At 42.2% G+C, this 19,382-nt stretch overlaps 1 protein-coding gene across 1 annotated transcript; it reads right to left on the reverse strand.

Annotated features, from left to right (window-relative positions):
* Nucleotides 1–1,886: 1,886 nt before the first annotated feature.
* Nucleotides 1,887–16,023, reverse strand: LOC136429113 (nucleoside hydrolase-like). Its single transcript, XM_066418993.1, has 7 exons — nt 15,944–16,023; nt 14,770–14,951; nt 14,094–14,229; nt 13,314–13,475; nt 12,508–12,644; nt 11,810–12,008; nt 1,887–2,092 (listed from the first exon to the last, which is right to left on the reverse strand). Exons 2-7 carry the CDS (start codon nt 14,896–14,898, stop codon nt 1,887–1,889), a joined length of 969 nt encoding a protein of 322 aa, XP_066275090.1. The 5' UTR covers nt 14,899–14,951; nt 15,944–16,023.
* Nucleotides 16,024–19,382: the final 3,359 nt, after the last annotated feature.

Below are 19,382 nucleotides of genomic sequence, written 5' to 3' on the forward strand. Positions count from 1 at the left end.
AACTCGACGTTGTCGTCGTGTAACTGGCAACGAAGAAACGCAAGGGAAATCTGTGTGATACAATATACAACTCTCTTATCAGGCTTTCTATGAATATCAACATAATAATAAAGGTATGATGCTACAGTTAGTTCGGAAGTAATTCTTGTTTTCGTGTGAAGGTTTTTACAGAAGTCTATAGCTAGTCTAACCTTTTGCCCCATGGGTACTAAACTGTGTGAAAAATCCAGGTATAACCTGAACAAACAAAACTGTTAATACAGTATCTATTTCATTGTATTTCATACTGTACTTTTTAGGGCCCGATGTCTTACTTCTGTACATGTTCCCAATACAGTTCTACAAATTCAGTTTGTACGTTCTACAAATTCAAAGTATTTCTCAAACATCCGGATAGTTAAAGAAATACTGCTAAAGATGACGTCAGCAGCTGAAATCGCCATTCCGCAGTCCGCAGAAGACATCGCCCCCTCCTGGGTGCAGCAGGTACTGCAGAAGGACCTCCCGGGCGTTACAATCACGGAAGTCCATGTCAAAGGATCCATTAGCGAGGGACAGGGATACGTGAGCGACCTCATTGCTTTTGATGCCGTGGGGACCAGAAATGGCACAAGTCAGCGCTATAGTCTCATCGCTAAACTGACCAATTTCGAGCGACCGGGGGTAGTTTTCGAAAAGTGGACTAAGGACTTTCAAATCAAAACGGAGACGTGTGAAACCAAGTTTTACTCCATTGCGGTCCCCGAGCTTCTGTCTGTGGCAGTCCCGACCACAGAGCGCGAATCTAAGGCAGGGAATAAAGATGACGAAAAGCTTCCTCCAACCGAAACCTTTGTCCCAAAGTGCTACTTCACTGCAACCGATCCAAGATCCATGGCGTCCGTCAGGGTTATGGAGAACCTGAAAACTCAGGGGTTCTCAACAAAAGCCAACTGCCAACCGCTGAGTCTTGAGGAGATGATGCTTACGGTGGAGGCCCTGGCGCAGTTGCACGGCCTGTCACACCGACTTGAGCTCCGTTCGGGCGTCCCCCTTCCCGAGAAGTACGACTGGATCATGACTGACTCAGAACCCTCATTTTCTCCATGAAAAATGGAGATATAGTTTGTGTGTGTGTGCGCGCATGTGTGTGTGTGTGTGTGTGCGTGCGCGCGCGCGCGCGCGCGCGTGTGTGTGTGTGTCTGTGTGTGTATGTGTCCCTCTGTGTGTATGTGTTTCCGGACTACTGTAGTCAACATAATTCAAGAACCTTTTGATGGATTACAATGATATTTTGTTTGAAATTCAAAGTAGATTTTGGGCCCCCTGATATGTGAACTTGGTACTGCAGCAGAACTTCTGTTTTTGTATCTTTTGACCTGGACGTGTTAGTTCATGGAGATGAGGTCTCTGAACTCTTGTTGTTACTGTTGACATTTCACAGTAAGGAATAAAAGTTGAAATTGGATGCTACGTTTTATTTCTTTGGTTAGGAAAGGTCGTATTGAGGCCACCTGGTGGCACCGAATGGCAGCCGCCCAGACCCTTGCGACAGTTTCACAACATGCGAGTGTTGAGCAAATATGTACCCTGTGCCTATGTGTATTGTGTGATTTTAAGCCCATCAATTCAGCACTAAAATCGCTGCACGGGTGATTTCTGACCAATAAAAACAATACCATTATTATCATCATTGTTACAGCTGAATCGGTGTAACGACACTCATCTTAGCCTGTGTTTACACAAGCTCTCGGGCCAAGGTTAATGACCCCCACCCTAAGAGGCGATAGTATCTTTCGGGCCGTCAGCTAGGAGCACGATTTAGTCAGGCTAATTTATGACTGTTATATTAAACGTGCAGCCTTGCGTTCTAAAGAAAGATGTATATTCTTCTAGAATCCTTGGGACTACAGAGCTACACACTGGAACAGTTGAAGGCAGACTTCAAAGCCGACTGTCTGTCTGAGTTGATCAACCGTCTCTGTCGTTTGGAGGTCCGGCCTGCAGATGCAGATCTGGTACGGATGATGCAGGAGATCAAGGAGTGGGGAGTTATCTGAAGGTTCACGTTTCAGTACGTAACCTCGTTTTCCGCACGAGGTCACAGCGACACCTAGCGGTCCGTATAAAATGTGTCAACAGCAGTAAAACCGATTAGTAGTCTTTATTAAATGTTTGTACCCTGGGTAGATTGGCTTTTTTAAACTTTCCATTGTTTTTTCAATTAATGAATTAACTTAAAGAAATAACTATAATTGTACTGAATATTGATAGCTGGGCTTGAAAGGATTCTAAATATGATTTTTTGACCAGTGGGATGACGTTATAAAATATATCATATCAAATTGAATTATTTTGCTTAATTAAAATGATAATTTTCTTATAACCGCAGACAATCAGTAGATATCGAGATCAACTTGAGTTTGTGGCTTTCACCATTATGCACCTGGCAAGCCTAGTTTCATTGTAGTCGTATGTACCAAAGTGCTGTATTTTCTCTTATAAAAAATAATATGAGGGGCAATAAAATATGATAATGTCATCCATATGGTCATATTCAGCTAGCAATATTCAGTACGACTACAAGTCTTTCTTAATTCATTAATGAGAAAAAAAAATGGAAAGTCAAAATGCCAATTTAGCCAGGGTACAAATCTTAACAGTTAGTGCTTGTGTCTGCTTGTTAAGAAAAGAATAGCAAATTCTGTGGTGGGAAATATGTTAATTGTAATCATACAGATCGATGAATTGTCTTCTACTCGTGTATCTCGTTACATAAACAATGCAGACATCTAGCTTTATTGAATAAGTGTCATTCAAGTTATATCGTTATATATAATATAATATTATGAATATTAGATAGTTCCCAAGTTACGTTACGAAGTGCCTATTTATGTTCCGGACGAAAAAAAGGTGAACGATCAACGTAGCATTGACAATATACGCCGTGTATCCATGACTTAAAGTGTATAAGACACCAATGACATCAAAATTAAGAGTTTCCTGAAAGCATATAACACAGCACGAAATCGAATATTTCAGCAAACTTTCCGAATGACGTAAACAAGAATTAAAGGTCGGAAAATATTTCAGCAGAGTTTACGGGGCCGTTAATGCCGCTGAAAGAAAGATTTAAGCTTTCCGCAACCTTTCCGCGTTTGTTAACATAAATTAAATGCATACTATATCTTTCCATGGACTTTAAGCATCCTTATATACATCGTATAGATGAAACATTATGGTACATCAGTAACCAATATATTCTCCAAGCAGATATATTCTCTCCTGGGGACTAATAGTGCCTCAATTTTCAAAATCTTGCAGAATAGCTGATACACCCGAAACGGTCTTCGATCTTTACGATACACCCATTTGCAGTAAACACCGATCCCGCTTAAGTCGTTTCTGTTACAGTTTTTTTTAAACAACGCACCTTGCATGTGCACGCACATTGTACGTCTACTTTGTAGCAAAATTAGACATACAGTCCATACCTATCTTCGTCGGAGTCGATCTTCTTTTATCCGTGTTTATGCTACAGCTTACAAAAAACAGCAGTTATATTCTTAAGTATTTCCCCCCTTTTATGTTTAGGTAGAGAAAAGCTGTCGGAAAGCGGACGTTTTCCCTCGCAGTTATTTCTACCTTTCCGATATCCTTCCGTTACATATAGGCTCGGTTTACATAACCCACTCTAATGTTTAGGTAGAGAAAAGCTGCCGGATAGCGGGCGTTTTCCCTCGCAGTTATTTCTACCTTTCCGATATCATTCCGTTACTTATAGGCTCGGTTTACATAGATGGGGGGAGACCTCCCCCCTTTTATGTTTAGGTAGAGAAAAGCTGTTGGAAAGCGGGCGTTTTCCCTCGCAGTTAACGTTATTTCTACCTTTCCGATATCCTTCCGTTACATATAGGCTCGGTTTGCGTAACCCCCTTTTATGTTTAGATACAGAAAAGCTGCCGGAAAGCGGGCGTTTTTCCTCGCAGTTATTTCTACCTTTCCAATATCCTTCCGTTACATATAGGCTCGGTTTACATAGCCTCCGTTGCAGACTCTGAAGCGGCTTTTTGGGGGGCTAAATAATACACTTTTTGCAGCCACCCCGTAACTATCAGCCATCCTGTAACCATCAGCCGCCTAGAGTCTGCGGTATTGCGCCTTGTCAAAGCGAAATTAAAATCACGTTAGGGCGATTAACGCAGAGGTGCGAATTTCCTGCCTATGGTAGACCGCACAATAAGAACAGTATACACGCACCTCCCCCAGTCAGTGTGCTGTCACGCTTGTGGCAAAATAGTTTGCCATTTCTCATTAAAAACCCGTTTTTTAAGACTCAATCGAAGAAAGTCATCGAAGAAAACAAGGAAAAACGTAAACAAAACAAGAATTTCGCCCGTGCATTTCAGCCTCTACGTCGTGATTTGCCGCGGTTCGCCTTAACTTCTGGCCGTATTCGACACAATATATATTTCTTCGAATATTTTTCCGTGAAAATTCTCCGTATGTACCGTAGATAAATCGTTATTTTCGCTAAGAATTCACATACGTCACGACGCTCGCTCGAGTCCCAACCTGCCCCGTCCAACAAGACGTAAACAAAACAAGAATTTTCGCCCGTGCATTTCAGCCTCTACGTCTTGATTTGCCGCGGTTCGCCTTTATTTCTGGCCGTATTCGACACAATATATATTCCTGTGAATATTTTTTCGTGAAAATTCTCCGTATTTACCGTAGATAAATCGTTATTTTCGCTATGAATTCACATAAGTCATGACGCTCGCTCGAGTCGCAACCCGTCCCGGGCCGTCCGCCATGTTTTTAAACTCATTGATATGCAAGATTCTGAGCGCTGATTGGGCTACGTCATAAAGACTGTGCTCTGATTGGTTGACAGCAAGATGTGACGTGACCACACGGGCGGGAATTTCCCTTTACACTTCGGGCGTTTCTTGTCAAAATAGATCGCATTTTGTGACGATTGAAGCAGTATTATAGCGACCTTCGTAACAAATTGATTTTGAAAAATTAACAAAGTTTTTTTCTGATCACAACATTCAGTTACTAGTACTTTTCCTAGTCAATTAATTTTCGCGGTACGGTCAATCAATTTTCGCGGTACGGTCAATCAATTTTCGCGGTACGGCCCTCCCCAAGTGGACGGCCTCTCAAGATCTCAGTCGCGGTCTGGCGGAAACACTGCTTCTAATAATCGAAGTTTGTCTTTAGGAACAGTAGAAATAGCAAACTATTTTGCCACAAGCGTGACAGCAGACTGACTAGGGGAGGTGCGTGTATACTGTTCTTATTGTGCGGTCTACCATAGGCAGGAAATTCGCACCTCTGCGTTAATCGCCCTAACGTGATTTTAATTTCGCTTTGACATGCCGTAATAACGCAGACTCTAGGCGGCTGATGGTTACAGGATGGCTGATAGTTACGGGGTGGCTGCAAAAAGTGTATTATTTAGCCCCCCAAAAAGCCGCTTCAGAGTCTGCAACGGAGGCTAGGTTTACATAACCCACTCTAATGTTTAGGTAGAGAAAAGCTGCCGGATAGCGGGCGTTTTCCCTCGCAGTTATTTCTACCTTTCCGATATCATTCCGTTACTTATAGGCTCGGTTTACATAGATGGGAGGAGACCTCCCCCCTTTTATGTTTAGGTAGAGAAAAGCTGTTGGAAAGCGGGCGTTTTCCCTCGCAGTTATTTCTACCTTTCCGATATCTTTCCGTTACATATAGGCTCGGTTTGCGTAACCCCCTTTTATGTTTAGGTACAGAAAAGCTGTCGGAAAGCGGGCGTTTTCCCTCGCAGTTATTTCTACCTTTCCGATATCCTTCCGTTACATATAGGCTCGGTTTGCGTAACCCCCTTTTATGTTTAGGTACAGAAAAGCTGCCGGAAAGCGGGCGTTTTCCCTCGCAGTTATTTCTACCTTTCCGATATCCTTCCGTTACATATAGATTCGGTTTACATAGAAGGGGGAAGACCTCCCCCCTTTTATGTTTAGGTAGAGTAAAGCTTTCGGAAAGCGGGCGTTTTCCCTCGCAGTTATTTCTACCTTTCCAAAATCCTTCCGTTACATATAGGTTCAGTTTGCATAGAAGGGGGGAGACCTCCCGCCTTTTATGTTTAGGTAGAGAAAAGCTGTCGGAAAGCTGGCGTTTTCCCTCGCAGTTATTTCTACCTTTCCGATATCCTTCCGTTACATATAGGTTCGGTTTGCATAGAAGGGGGGGGAGACCTCCTCCCTTTTATGTTTAGGTAGAGAAAAGCTGACAGAAAGCGGGCGTTTATCCTCCAAGTAATTTTTACCTTTCCGATATCATTCCGTTACATATAGGCTCGGTTTGCGTAACCCCCTTTTATGTTTAGGTACAGAAAAGCTGCCGGAAAGCGGGCGTTTTCCCTCGCAGTTATTTCTACCTTTCCGATATCCTTCCGTTACATATAGGCTCGGTTTGCGTAACCCCCTTTTATGTTTAGGTACAGAAAAGCTGCCGGAAAGCGGACGTTTTCCCTCGCAGTTATTTCTACCTTTCCGATATCCTTCCGTTACATATATGTTCGGTTTACATAGAAGGGGGGAGACCTCCCCCCTTTTATGTTTAGGTAGAGAAAAGCTGACGGAAAGCGGGCGTTTATCCTCGCAGTAATTTCTACCTTTCCGATATCATTCCGTTACCTTTAGGCTTGGTTTACATAGAAGGGGGGAGACCTCCCCCTCTTATGTTTAGGTAGAGAAAAGCTGTCGGAAAGCGGGCGTTTTCCCTCGCAGTTATTTCTACCTTTCCGATATCCTTCCGTTACATATAGGCTCGGTTTGCGTAACCCCCTTTTATGTTTAGGTAGAGAAAAGCTGTCGGAAAGCGGACGTTTTCCCTCGCAGTTATTTCTACCCTTCCGATATTCTTCCGTTACATATAGGTTCGGTTTACATAGAAGGGGGGAGACCTCCCCCCTTTTATGTTTACGTAGAGAAAAGCTGTCGGAAAGCGGGCGTTTTTCCTCGCAGTTATTTCTACCTTTCCGATATCCTTCCGTTACATATAGGTTCGGTTTACATAGAAGGGGGGAGACCTCCCCCCTTTTATGTTTAGGTAGAGTAAAGCTTTCGGAAAGCGGGCGTTTTCCCTCGCAGTAATTTCTACCTTTCCAAAATCCTTCCGTTACATATAGGTTTAGTTTGCATAGAAGGGGGGAGACCTCCCGCCTTTTATGTTTAGGTAGAGAAAAGCTGTCGGAAAGCGGGCGTTTTCCCTCGCAGTTATTTCTACCTTTCCGATATCCTTCCGTTACATATAGGTTCGGTTTGCATAGAAGGGGGGGAGACCTCCCCCCTTTTATGTTTAGGTAGAGAAAAGCTGACGGAAAGCGGACGTTTATCCTCCCAGTAATTTTTACCTGTCAAATATCATTCCGTTACATATAGGCTCGGTTTGCGTAACCCCCTTTTATGTTTAGGTAGAGAAAAGCTGTCGAAAAGCGGACGTTTTCCCTCGCAGTTATTCCTACCTTTCCGATATTCTTCCGTTACATATAGGTTCGGTTTACATAGAAGGGGGGAGACCTCCCCCCTTTTATGTTTAGGTAGAGAAATGCTGTCGGGAAGCGGGCGTTTTCCCTCGCAGATATTTCTACCTTTCCGATATTCTTCCGTTACATATAGGCTCGTTTTGCGTAACCCCCTTTTATTTTTAGGTAGAGAAAAGCTGTCGGAAAGCGGACGTTTTCCCTTGCAGTTATTTCTACCTTTCCGATATCCTTCCGTTACATATAGGCTCAGTTTACATAACCCACTCTTATGTTTAGTTAGAGAAAAGCTGTCGGAAAGGGAGCGTTTATCCTCGCCGTTATTCATACCTTTCCGATATCCTTCTGTTACCTTTAGGCTGGGTTGACGGTGCTCTCAGTTTTAGAAAACAACGCGGAACATTGAGCTAACAACTCCCCCGGCTTGCAAATCTATAGGTCGGCGGGCATACTGTCTTTGGCCGCCGCACAAATTGGCTCAGTCCGCGGATCGAGACGGCGCCGCCGGCACGTTTTGCAGCTTTGTGTATTTGTTCCTTTGTTTGTATCAAAAATCATCAAATAACGCGTGTTCTCACGCAGTTTTCCTTTTTATAATCTACAAGTAACTTCTAGAAAGATCGCCGCTAACAGTATTTTCTATTGTCGCTCGCGTCAGTTGTTGTGTTCGGGGCAAAAGCGAAACGCAAGGACGTTTGCTTTTCAACTGCAAATTTATACAGTGTGAAGTCGTAAACAAGCTGGGGCGGTACGTTGAGATGGTAATGCAACATCTCCATATTTACTAGTGGAATGCCATGTGACAGGGCATTACCCAATCAGAGAAAAGGGTGGCTTTTTCAAATTAACCGTATATCCCAGAGACAGTTATTTTTTACAGCGAAGACCGCTCATGAAGGAAGTTTGAACTCAGTCGTTTCAACCCACAAGTTATGGCCACAACGTTGTTCTTACCACCCGGAACCCGGACGGAAAAACGTAAAGCTGGGACAAGGACACCAGTCTGTACAACTTGGTGAAACCAAGGAGGTTTCATAGGATTATACTTCCTGGGTGAAACCAAGGAGGGTGGAGATGCTGAACGGAGCATGCGGGCACGCGATTTGGGACTTCAAATCCACCCGGTACCAGTGGAGACAACGGTTCAAGAACGGCGTGAGTTAGCCTCCAACCAGGCCCAATGGATTGCAAAGACCGTATCCAACTGGAAGAAGGAGCTTGTATGTATAGCAATCCAAGTACTTTCTCTGCCAGTTTGATACGGTCTTGATGCAACCTATAGATCTGCTTGGAGATTAGCGTGAGTGAAATCGGAACCTGTCTACCTGTCTTGATAGGAACTTTCCCTGTCGTCTCGCCCAACACTGGGACCGGAATCGTGGACTTGGAAATGTCGCAAAATGGTGAAGGGAGAATCTACCGACAATGTGAGATTGATCCCTCGTTGACCGCGTCAAGTACAAGTTAGAATATGACGACCGATGACGTAACCGCAAGTACCTAGTAAGTGTTATTCAGCCAAGAATGATTGTACTGTTACAATTCACTCTATTTGGCCAATTTCTACTATTTTCCTAGCGATCCGCGGAGCCTGGTAAAGGCTAATAAGACACGGGAGGGAAGAAAAGTTAGACGTAGGGTTAGTTAGTTTTAGGGGTTACGTTTTGGTGTCGATGTAATAGTTAGCTAGGGTTAAAACTTGGAAGCACATTGTAATAGTTAGTAGTTGGGGTAAGGAATAGCCTGAATACTAGTAGTTTATTAATGATAAGGTGACATTTTTTTAATGAAACTAGCTGTCCATGTAAGAAATCATTTATTCCATTTTGTATGTGTATATTCGTTAAGGTGGGGAAGGGTCTCGCTATAATGGCGTAACACGTTTTTGTGCAGTGTTATCATCTTTCAAATAAATTGTTCTAAACTTTACCGGCCCTGTTGCCTTTCATATTTACATTTACCTGTCTATGTAAGGGTTCGGAATGGTTAAGCCATCCGTAGCAAGTTAAGTAAAGGATCAAATTAGATACTGTATAATGAAAAGGAAACTTATTGTAGAGACTACGTTTTAGCACGTTAAGCTCGTGTTTTTATCACGTTTAGCTCGTGTTTTTAGCACGTTAAGCTCGTGTTTTTAGCACGTTAAGCTCATAAAAAGGTTACGGAAAACACTAGGAAAGGTATAGCTTTAGGTAGTTATTCAGGCTGCGTGAACGGCACATAAACGTAGGGAAATCGTGACGGAAATAGATTATAAAGATGGACGAAAGATTACGGAAATGTCTCAAGAAATTTACACTTTCCGTGTTGGATCTTCCGTAAAGGTACGGAAAGATTGTCCATAACGACGCCTTAACGCCTTGCAGATACCACGTTTGTAGCACGTTAAGGTCGTTAAAAGGTCACGGAAATACCGAGGAAAGGTATGATTTTAAGTTGCCTTTCAGGCTGCGTGAACGGCACATAAACGTAGAGAAAATCGTGACGAAAACGGATTATAAACATGGACGAAAGGTTACGGAAAGATCTCAAGAAACGCATACTTTTCGTGTTTTATCTTCCGTAAAGGTACGGAAAGATTGTCCATAACGACGCCTTTACGCATTCTAGAGACCACGTTTGTAGCGCGTTAAGGTCGTAAAAAAATCACGGAAAGCCCGCGGAAAGGTATGATTTTAAGTTGCCTTTCAGGCTGCGTGAACGGCACATAAACGTAGAGAAAATCGTGACGAAAACGGATTATAAACATGGACGAAAGGTTACGGAAAGGTCTCAAGAAACGCATACTTTTCGTGTTGGATCTTCCGTAAAGGTACGGAAAGATTGTCCATAACGACGCCTTTACGCGTCGAATAGTTACGTAAATACACGTGAATGAGTGCCAATACGTACATTAACGCACTTCCGGAAAGGACACCTTAAATGTAATCTTTAAGCAGACGTATAGGGGTCGTTAAGTTGCGGAAATAGTGAATAAACGTCACGTTTACGCTGCGTTTAAGCATGCTTAAATACCGGATTTCGTGCCGTGTAAAAAGGTAATAATATTGTTTAATAACATAGGCATTTGCAAAAAGGATACACACTTCGGATGTTATTGAACATCGAACCAGGTAGTTGCATTAATCAGTGACTTTACCCCTCATGACGTCACAATGATCATGGCACCCGGTTTGGAACTTTGCAACGTAAAGTCACTGATTAATGTAGTTATTTGGTTAGAAGATCAGAAATAGATCAAAAGCTGGAAGTATGGTTTCTGATGGTTCAAAGTTGAAAAACATCATAAGGTGTGTATTTGCTCAAACATTTATGTATTGCAGATGATAAGAAAACGTAATTTGGTGTCATAAACACCATACGGTCTGATATAACTGATTCGTATTTTGCTAACATCTTAAAAGTATTAACTTAAGTTTATGAATATATAAATAATCATCATATAATCTATATCGATATTGCTGGTATTATTGGAATGAAAAACTTATATCTACCATTATGTTACATTTATCACCCGTCAATAACAAACGTATTACTTAGATAAAAAAAAAGGGTACAGGTGAAAGAACTCCTATGCATTATATCAATACTACAGTGCTAAACTTTCTTCCAACACTAAGGTATTCACGGATCAAATTTTCAACGAACACTGTCGCCTTCTTCAGGATCAATAATGACCAATCACTGCCGAGCGTAAACTCGCGAGAGTTACAGACATGTGACTTTGTTGACACGTGTCTTTACAAATACTTAACGTCTGCAATTAGTCAAATGTGCCAGGAGTTTATAACGCCCACTGTCTCTGTTGAGTGCTGGCTGGAGTGTCCTGATGTATATGGCCTCCTTATACCTCTCATGAAGAAGTCGCCTTATTGATCCTTAAGAAGGCGACAGCGGTCGTTAAAAAATCGATCCACGAGTACCTTAGTGTTGGAAGAAAGTTTAGCACTGTATTACGCTTACTACCAACATAGATGAGCTTCCATGATATACGTTAGAAACTCCTCCAATGATTGTAAAACCCCATTGTCATCCCATACTACTACACCATATTGTATAAGATAGACTTATTAGCCTAATAGAATGTTATCTATATACCAGCGAATACCATACTTTGTACCTTGTACAATTGTTGTGCAATAAAGTTATCATATTGCATATCAATACGTTAATGTACCGCTTCGGTCAAAAGCTCTTTATACCGTGTCATATGAATGTTTTGCATGACGTCAATATTAGGACTTTTCTGACTCAGCCTTCCCCAATCTACAACCATTTGTGCTCTTGTAAACTCGCCCTTTGTTTCTACGGTGGCGTATACATTAGAGGCGGTCTGCGCCAGGGCGTTGTCCATAGCAACGGCGGTTGCCAATGTGTCACTTGGCGTGTATGTTAGCGCGCCGTCTTGTTGTTGTTGTTGGGTCAGGTTATGTGTAATGTCCCGGATGAAGCGAGCCTTAGGTGTGTCTGCAGTTAACCAGCTTGTGATGAAACCCTTTATGGAAAATAAATGTGGTAAATCTCAATAAATAGATAGATAAACAAATAAATGAATAAAAATATACTCGAAATGTAACAGTTGCAGGCAAATACATAATGTTTACCTTCATACAATCCGGTCAGCCTAACAAACTACTGCTCTGTTAATTCTTACTCAAGCACATTCATATTTATGGTGACCAGCCCTCCAGCTCTGTCCTGCCACTTGCTACATTGTGTTATCAAAAACCACAGGGTGTCTGCTACTTTACCCGTAATCATTCATATTAATGGTGACCGGCCCTCCAGTTCTGTCCTGCCACTTGCTACATTATGTGATCAAACACCACAGGGTGTCTGCTACTTTACCCGTAATAATTCATATTTATGGTGACCAGGCCCCTCCAGCTCTGACAAGCCGCTGAGACAGAAAGGCTGCCTCGTCAAGACGAATAAAGTCAAGCTTTAGCCTTGAGCGAAGACTATATAGAGAAGATGAGAACTCGTCGACGTACCCATTCAAGTCCCTGTTCTTGGCAGACCTCCCACGGTACAACCTTCATGGGGCACTTGTACTCCCGCAGTACGACCTGCGCCGCCTCCGGGTCCATCCAGAAGTTAAACTCGGCAGCTACGTCCATGTTACCGACTCCTGTGGAAAGAGAAAAGGTCATTAGCATAGATTATGAGATATATAATAAAACCGTCGGTAAGATCAATAGATGTGACTATAACTATGACGTAACTATGACGTGTTATGACGTAACTGCAGTCCGCCATGTTGGATAGTTGAACCTGGATATATCCAATAGATTTGATTTTCTTTTGAAGCGAGGGCAAATGTTTTCTTTGCCACGTATACGTAACTTGATCATATGGTGTCTTTTACAGATACAACTTTACAGGTATACGTAGGAGCCAGGTTTAACCCAGCCACCATGTTGTTTTGGGTCAGGACAATGATGCGAGGCACTTATCCCTCCTCTTTCCCTCTGTTATTAAAGAAATCGATTCTTTAAGCGGCAAATATGTGTGAATGTGTGTGTGTGTGTGTGTGTGTGTGTGTGTGTATGTGTGCGTATGTGTGTGCGTGTGTGTGTGTGTGTGTGTGTGTGTGTGTGTGTGTGTGTGTGTGTGTGTGTGTGAAAGGCACTTTACACGACTTTCCCTGGTAGTGGGATAACGCCCAACGAGCCTCTGCGACTAATCTGTCTAAAATATGTGCCAAAAACACACTACGGATTTGGTTCCCGACATGCCAACATCTAGCAAATTTGCCACCAAGAACCGTACAAAAAATTGTTTAAGTTCATCGCCTGACCTCTGACGTTGCCTCCCATGATGACGATCTCTTTGAAGCGTGAGGAAATGTCCGGGTCCATTCTCCTGGCCAGGGCCAGGTTAGTGAGTGGACCGAGGGCGATCAGTGTGATCTGGTTCGGGTAGGCCTTGGACATCCGTATCAGCGTTAACACAGCGTGTTCTATTATAATATAAATGGCAAAAATATTAGTCAGTTGATAACTAGGCAAAACTGGCCAAAAGGTAAAAAAAGCGTCCGGCAGCCATTTTCTTTTGAAGCTAATATAATGATAGTTACGTTTTCAGCCAAACATACTGAATCACTCCTACTCTTCTCTGAGCTTGCTGTTGAGGATATCATTGTAACAACAGGTCCGAGAATCGGATTTACCGCTCGGGCCACAAATCACGCGAGTTCACGCCAGGTTTTGGTCTCGCGAGAGCAGATCACAAAATGGCGCGGGAGTCTGGAACGGCGTCTCTCATGTCAAACTTATTGACGTGGTCAACACCTTGAGTTCAATCATACACATTTCTGATATTACATGTAGGGTAGATAAGCCAGTAAAGAAGAGTAGTATGAATCTATTTGAAGCTGTCTTACTGCATTATCGAATTATTTTCTCCCTTGGAACTCTTCATCTAATCCACAGGTTGAATATTTCAGTCAGCAGATATTAATCTAATTACTGAGTTTGGTTCGGGTTTAAGCATTGAGATTTTCAAGACGATAGCTGCGTACAATGTTCTGTGCTCTATGACACAAAGCCTTCAGCTAATTAAATTACAAGCTGGGCACCTGTTTGATTGATGAGACTGTAGTCAGGTGGGTTGACGTCTGGTACATCTCCCAAGCCGTCCACTCCGTTCCAGTAAGTGTGATCAAAAACGTCATGGCCCATGAGTTGGAGCGACGCCCCTACGTACACGGGTATCTGGGAAACCACGGCATATTAATATTGAGAAATTTATTTTTATTATGCGTTTTGACCATACAATATTAAATAAGTCCATAGACCTTTGTCACGCGGCGGACATGCTAAAACGAAAACGAGGCCCTTGTGGCATACCTTAGACCAATCCTTACTGTCAATCACAATTAGCAGGTTAGCCAATAACTACCTATTAATTAGAGAATTGACCAAGTAGGAAGAGGCTGCATGACCGTCAAATAGTTGCATCTCTATGTTTTTATTTTGCATTTGTACGTTTTGACGGAGGAGGGCGGGGACTTTGGGATCGGTCAAAAAATCTCTAAGTAAAAAAGTTGCTGCATTTTTTGTGTGCATTACATTAGTTCTGATGTTGATACGTGGATATCATATTTAATGTGATTTAGGAGGAAAACTAAATCTGTACATTTTTTGCTTCTTTGCCTCATTGGCCTCGTATTCATTCTATCATGTCCACCGCGTGAAAAAGGTGTATACCTCTAGATGAGTGGATCTGTAATGTATAACAAAGTCAGAACTCACATCCATGCGTCCGGCGACCTGTAACACTCTCAGCGCGTTCCTACATCCCTGCTGTACGTCACGTGTGTTCCCTTTCACACAAGTGACCGCCAACACGCGCACAGCAGGCTGGGATAGCACCATCAACATGGCGATGGCGTCATCAATTCCGGGGTCCACGTCTAGAATAACAAGCTTCTCCTCTAGTGTAACAGTTACATTTAACATAAAAAAAGGTGGATCAAAAACAACGATTGAAAAAAATCACATTGTAAAGCTTTATAACTATAAAAGGCTTATCTATGGTAAATAACAACTGATTAGTCATTTTCACCGTGTTTTGAAGATCTGCCGTAGGCTGTTCCTCATTGTTAAGTGAAAAATTCATATATGTAATTTTAACGTTACAGCAAAGTACCAAAACATACCAAAAATTATCATGATCCGTCAAACCGTTCTTAAGTTATTTTCTTTCAAAGTTAAAAACAAATTTGGCCCCTGCAGTTTTAAAAAATACCGCGAGGGAGCCCAAGCAAACACCACTTACTCTCTGCCTCAAGAACTATCCACTAATACCAATGATAATATACGACCATAGCATGTCCATAACAGGATAAATTGAAACCGGAAGTTCCACTGCAGTATCTTAGAAAGTCACTATGGGGCCTAATAAAGAAAATTTGTCTTTGTTTTCCCGACCTTCCAAATCATAATGATCAATCAATAGCTTCCCGGCGCTCAACACAGTGGATCGAACATCTGACGAAGGTTGGAGGTCCAACCGAAAATTCATGGTGAGTTCAACTCTTGGTGTTGGATCAAAGTTTAAAATTTTCCAATACATAGCTTTTCAAGTTATGCTGGTATCCTACACACACACACACACACACACACACACACACACACACACATACACACACACACACACACACACATACACACACAATCACACACACACACACACACACATACACACACACACACAATCACACACACACACAAACACACACACACACATACACACACACACACACACACACACACATACACACACAATCACACACACACACTCACACACACACACACTCACACACACACACACACACACATGCACACACAATCACACACAAACACACATGGGCACACAAACTGCTCCGAAAACATAACCTTCTTGGTGAAGGTAAAAATGCAGTACCCTGTTGTCCAGAACGATCCGTTGACCTAACACCCAAGCCAACCCCAAGTCCAATGGAAAGTGCCAGAAGGACCACTGCAAGCGCCTGCATATGACAATGACAACTGTTACAGAAGTAACTCAGTATGTTGAAGACAGGAGTCGGCCATGCATGAATATCCGCAAAGTGGCTCTTTAGGGTGTTGGTTGATTAAAGCTGGAAGGGGCTAATCTATATCTAAACAAAACAAACAAAAACTAAGCTAGGCGGTCACCACGAAATAAATAAAAAATAAAAATGAAAATTTATTGGTTCTCAGTGGCAAATGTGCTAGATGTTGGCACATCGGCAACCAAATCCTCAGTGTGTTTTTTGGCACACAGTTTGACAGATTAGCCGAATAGGCTAGGTGGGCGTCACTCCACCGTCCGGAAAGGTAGTATAAAGTGGCTTTTCCAACGTCGTATGGTTTGCTATTCTGGTCAAAACTCAAATACGTCGTATTTCAGCCAAATACGACGTATTTCAGCAAAGTACTTTGTATTTCGCCCACACTACGTCGTAGTTAACAAGCACGACGTACTGTACACTCAAATACATCGTATTTGTCTGAAATACGGCCTAACTGTACTACGTCGTGGTGACACATAGGATTTGTGGAAAATGATTGGTCAAGAGCAACCTCTAGAGAAAGTAGCTAAAAATAAAATCGTTTCAGTAGTTATGAGGACCGTTATTCGACTTATAACATGTCCTGCTACTGGAGAGAACAACGTAGCTACAGAAAAAATAAACTTTTATGCAATTGAAGCAGGATCTGAATCTTAATTAGTCAAGCGGTGTAAACGCCATTTGGCGTAACACACCCTGACTGAAACATGGTAGAAATTGTCAAAATTAGGGGAAATATCAAGTTCGCGCTGAAAGTTCACCGCGAAAACCGCGAACATAAAACCACCGCGAACATTTCTGCATTTACTGTATTTGGGTCACCCTGGTACCTGCTTCAATACGACTTGATTTACCGCTCCAGCTATCCATCACTGAGAAACTAACCGTCAAATGCCGGAGGCAAACCAAGCTGATATGTGGGCCACCATATATGATAACCGGAGCTAATGATAGCTGGAGCTACTGTTATGTCCCATATGGATGAATAAAACCTAAAGTTTCCCATTTCCATATGAAATGTACCACCCACCACAATAACCACCTTTCTTTTTACAACGTGGAACTGATTGGTCAAGGGCAACTTTTATGTGGCTAAAACATAACGTCGTTTCAGTAGTTTCGGTAAAGAAGTTAAGATCCTTAGCGTACATAATGTACATTAGCCTACTGTGGGGGCCGTCCTTCTACTAATTAATGTCCTGCCTCTGGAGAGAACAACGTAGCTACAAATTGGGGAAATATGTCCCTCCAAAAGGCTTACGTCAGTTGGCAAATGTATGAGGTCTTGGAATTCAGTTCGATGTGTAACCCATAATCGTTGCTTTTTAGAATGACTTATTGATGGAATTTGTTAAATCCAAAGCGAGGGAAGGTGCTTTTAAATTGCAATGTTTTTGCATTATTCGGGCTAGAGAGAGAATATAACATATAAATTATCATATCAACATGCAACAGAACATAATGGTCTAACTTTTCACCAGATTGGTGTCGCTTGACTCTTACCGACAAAATGCAGCGAATAAAGGGGAACTAGCTTTAGCGTAAAGCCCCTGTCAAAACAACTTCGAAGCTTCCTCCCTGCAAAATTTATACCCCCAAAAAATGTTAATGCACAACAATGTTCATACGCACAAGTGTGAAAGGGCCCTTACGACGTAGCCTCTACCAGGCTCCACAGGTCGCTGAAAAAATAGTACAAATTTGCCAAATAGACAGATAACATACCAGAGGAGTTAGCTAGCCAGGGAGCATAGTTTGCGACTGGTATGTTATCTGTCTACTTGGCAAATTTCAACTATTTTTCCAGCGTCCTGTAAAGGCTACTTACACCTTACTTTCACAATCGGAGGCGCGCACAGAAATTCGCTTTGTGCAGCTGTCGGATTTTGACGAATCATTTGACCACTGCGCATGCTTACGCGTGTTGTTTCAAGGTTAATATTTACAATGCAAAGGGGACAGAGTCCAACCTCTCCACATTAAACACCGTCCTCGAGAAATCACATTGCAATGGAAATACAGCCTATTTGAAAGCGTTACAAAGATTCTTAGTACAATTGGTTGGACTATAATTGTTACTATACATGTGACACAAGGCTTTGATCATTCTGTCTAAATAACAATGAACATTAACGTCTCTTTATCGTTGATTGTTCATGACATGATTATAAACACATAAACTTGTTTACCTTTCTTGCTACTTGTTCTAAATGATTTAATATATTCCATCCTATGAATGAACTTAATTACATTCTAGGATGAGAAATAGAGATCTTTATTGACACAACAAAAGTACCGCGACTTTCGTAAGGTCTTCTACAACTATACATGCAAACAACAAACAATGGGATACAAAATGATACCTACATACAAGTATATGAATGCTTCAACATTTCGAGTTTAACGTATCATCACATACACTGCTAGTTCTAAGATATAGACATTCTTTGATATATTTACCTATTTGTACACAGTAAGGGTTGTCTCCTTCTAGAATGTATTTGAATTTATCTATAGAATGGAATGTATTAGCCTTACTGTTTCGAAATAAGTAAATATGTAAAAAAATGTTTAAATCTTAATATCAGGACCAGCAGTATAGTCGACGTTTAACTCGCAACGTTTTTCACAACATCATGTATTATCTCTAGTCTAAGAGTAGTAAAAACTAGGGCGACCTATGAAGATACAGTACACTTACCACCGACAGCAAGAGGACGGGCCTCGCTATTGATGAAGCTCCTTTCCCCATGACGTTCCAAACTTTCTTGTGAGATTTGGTTCGATCTAAACAGTAAGCGATCCGTGAGCACGTTTGAATCGAACGTTTGCACACACGGAGACACACAGATCGTTCGATGCCGAGTATGACCAGCTATCACCGCGTGTCTGCACTGAAGTGAGTGTGCGCCAACGAAGAGCTGTCATGCCGGTTGAACAATACAAATAGAGATACTCCAAAACACACAGCAAATTAGTATGTCAGCCGCCCACGAACCTTCTGACCTTCACGCTATGACCTTTCCACTTTACCCCAGATTGTCGTAGACACGATTTAAGATCGCAGAACACAGTATTAATGGGCGACCCTCGTCACAATAGTAGTTCGGGTATGAAGTAGTGCGTCGCATTGCTTAAAAAGGCCGTGTTTTTTCTTCTGTGCGCGTTAGCGAGGCGGAAACTCTGGTGAATGGTAGCATATTGTTGGTGAATGGTAGCATAGAGTTGGATTAACGATGTTTGTTCGGTCGGATTGGATTCGCGCCTGAATATTGTTACCGCCGGCTG

Source organism: Branchiostoma lanceolatum, chromosome 3 (assembly GCF_035083965.1).
Source record: "Branchiostoma lanceolatum isolate klBraLanc5 chromosome 3, klBraLanc5.hap2, whole genome shotgun sequence".
Lineage (NCBI taxonomy): Eukaryota > Metazoa > Chordata > Leptocardii > Amphioxiformes > Branchiostomatidae > Branchiostoma > Branchiostoma lanceolatum.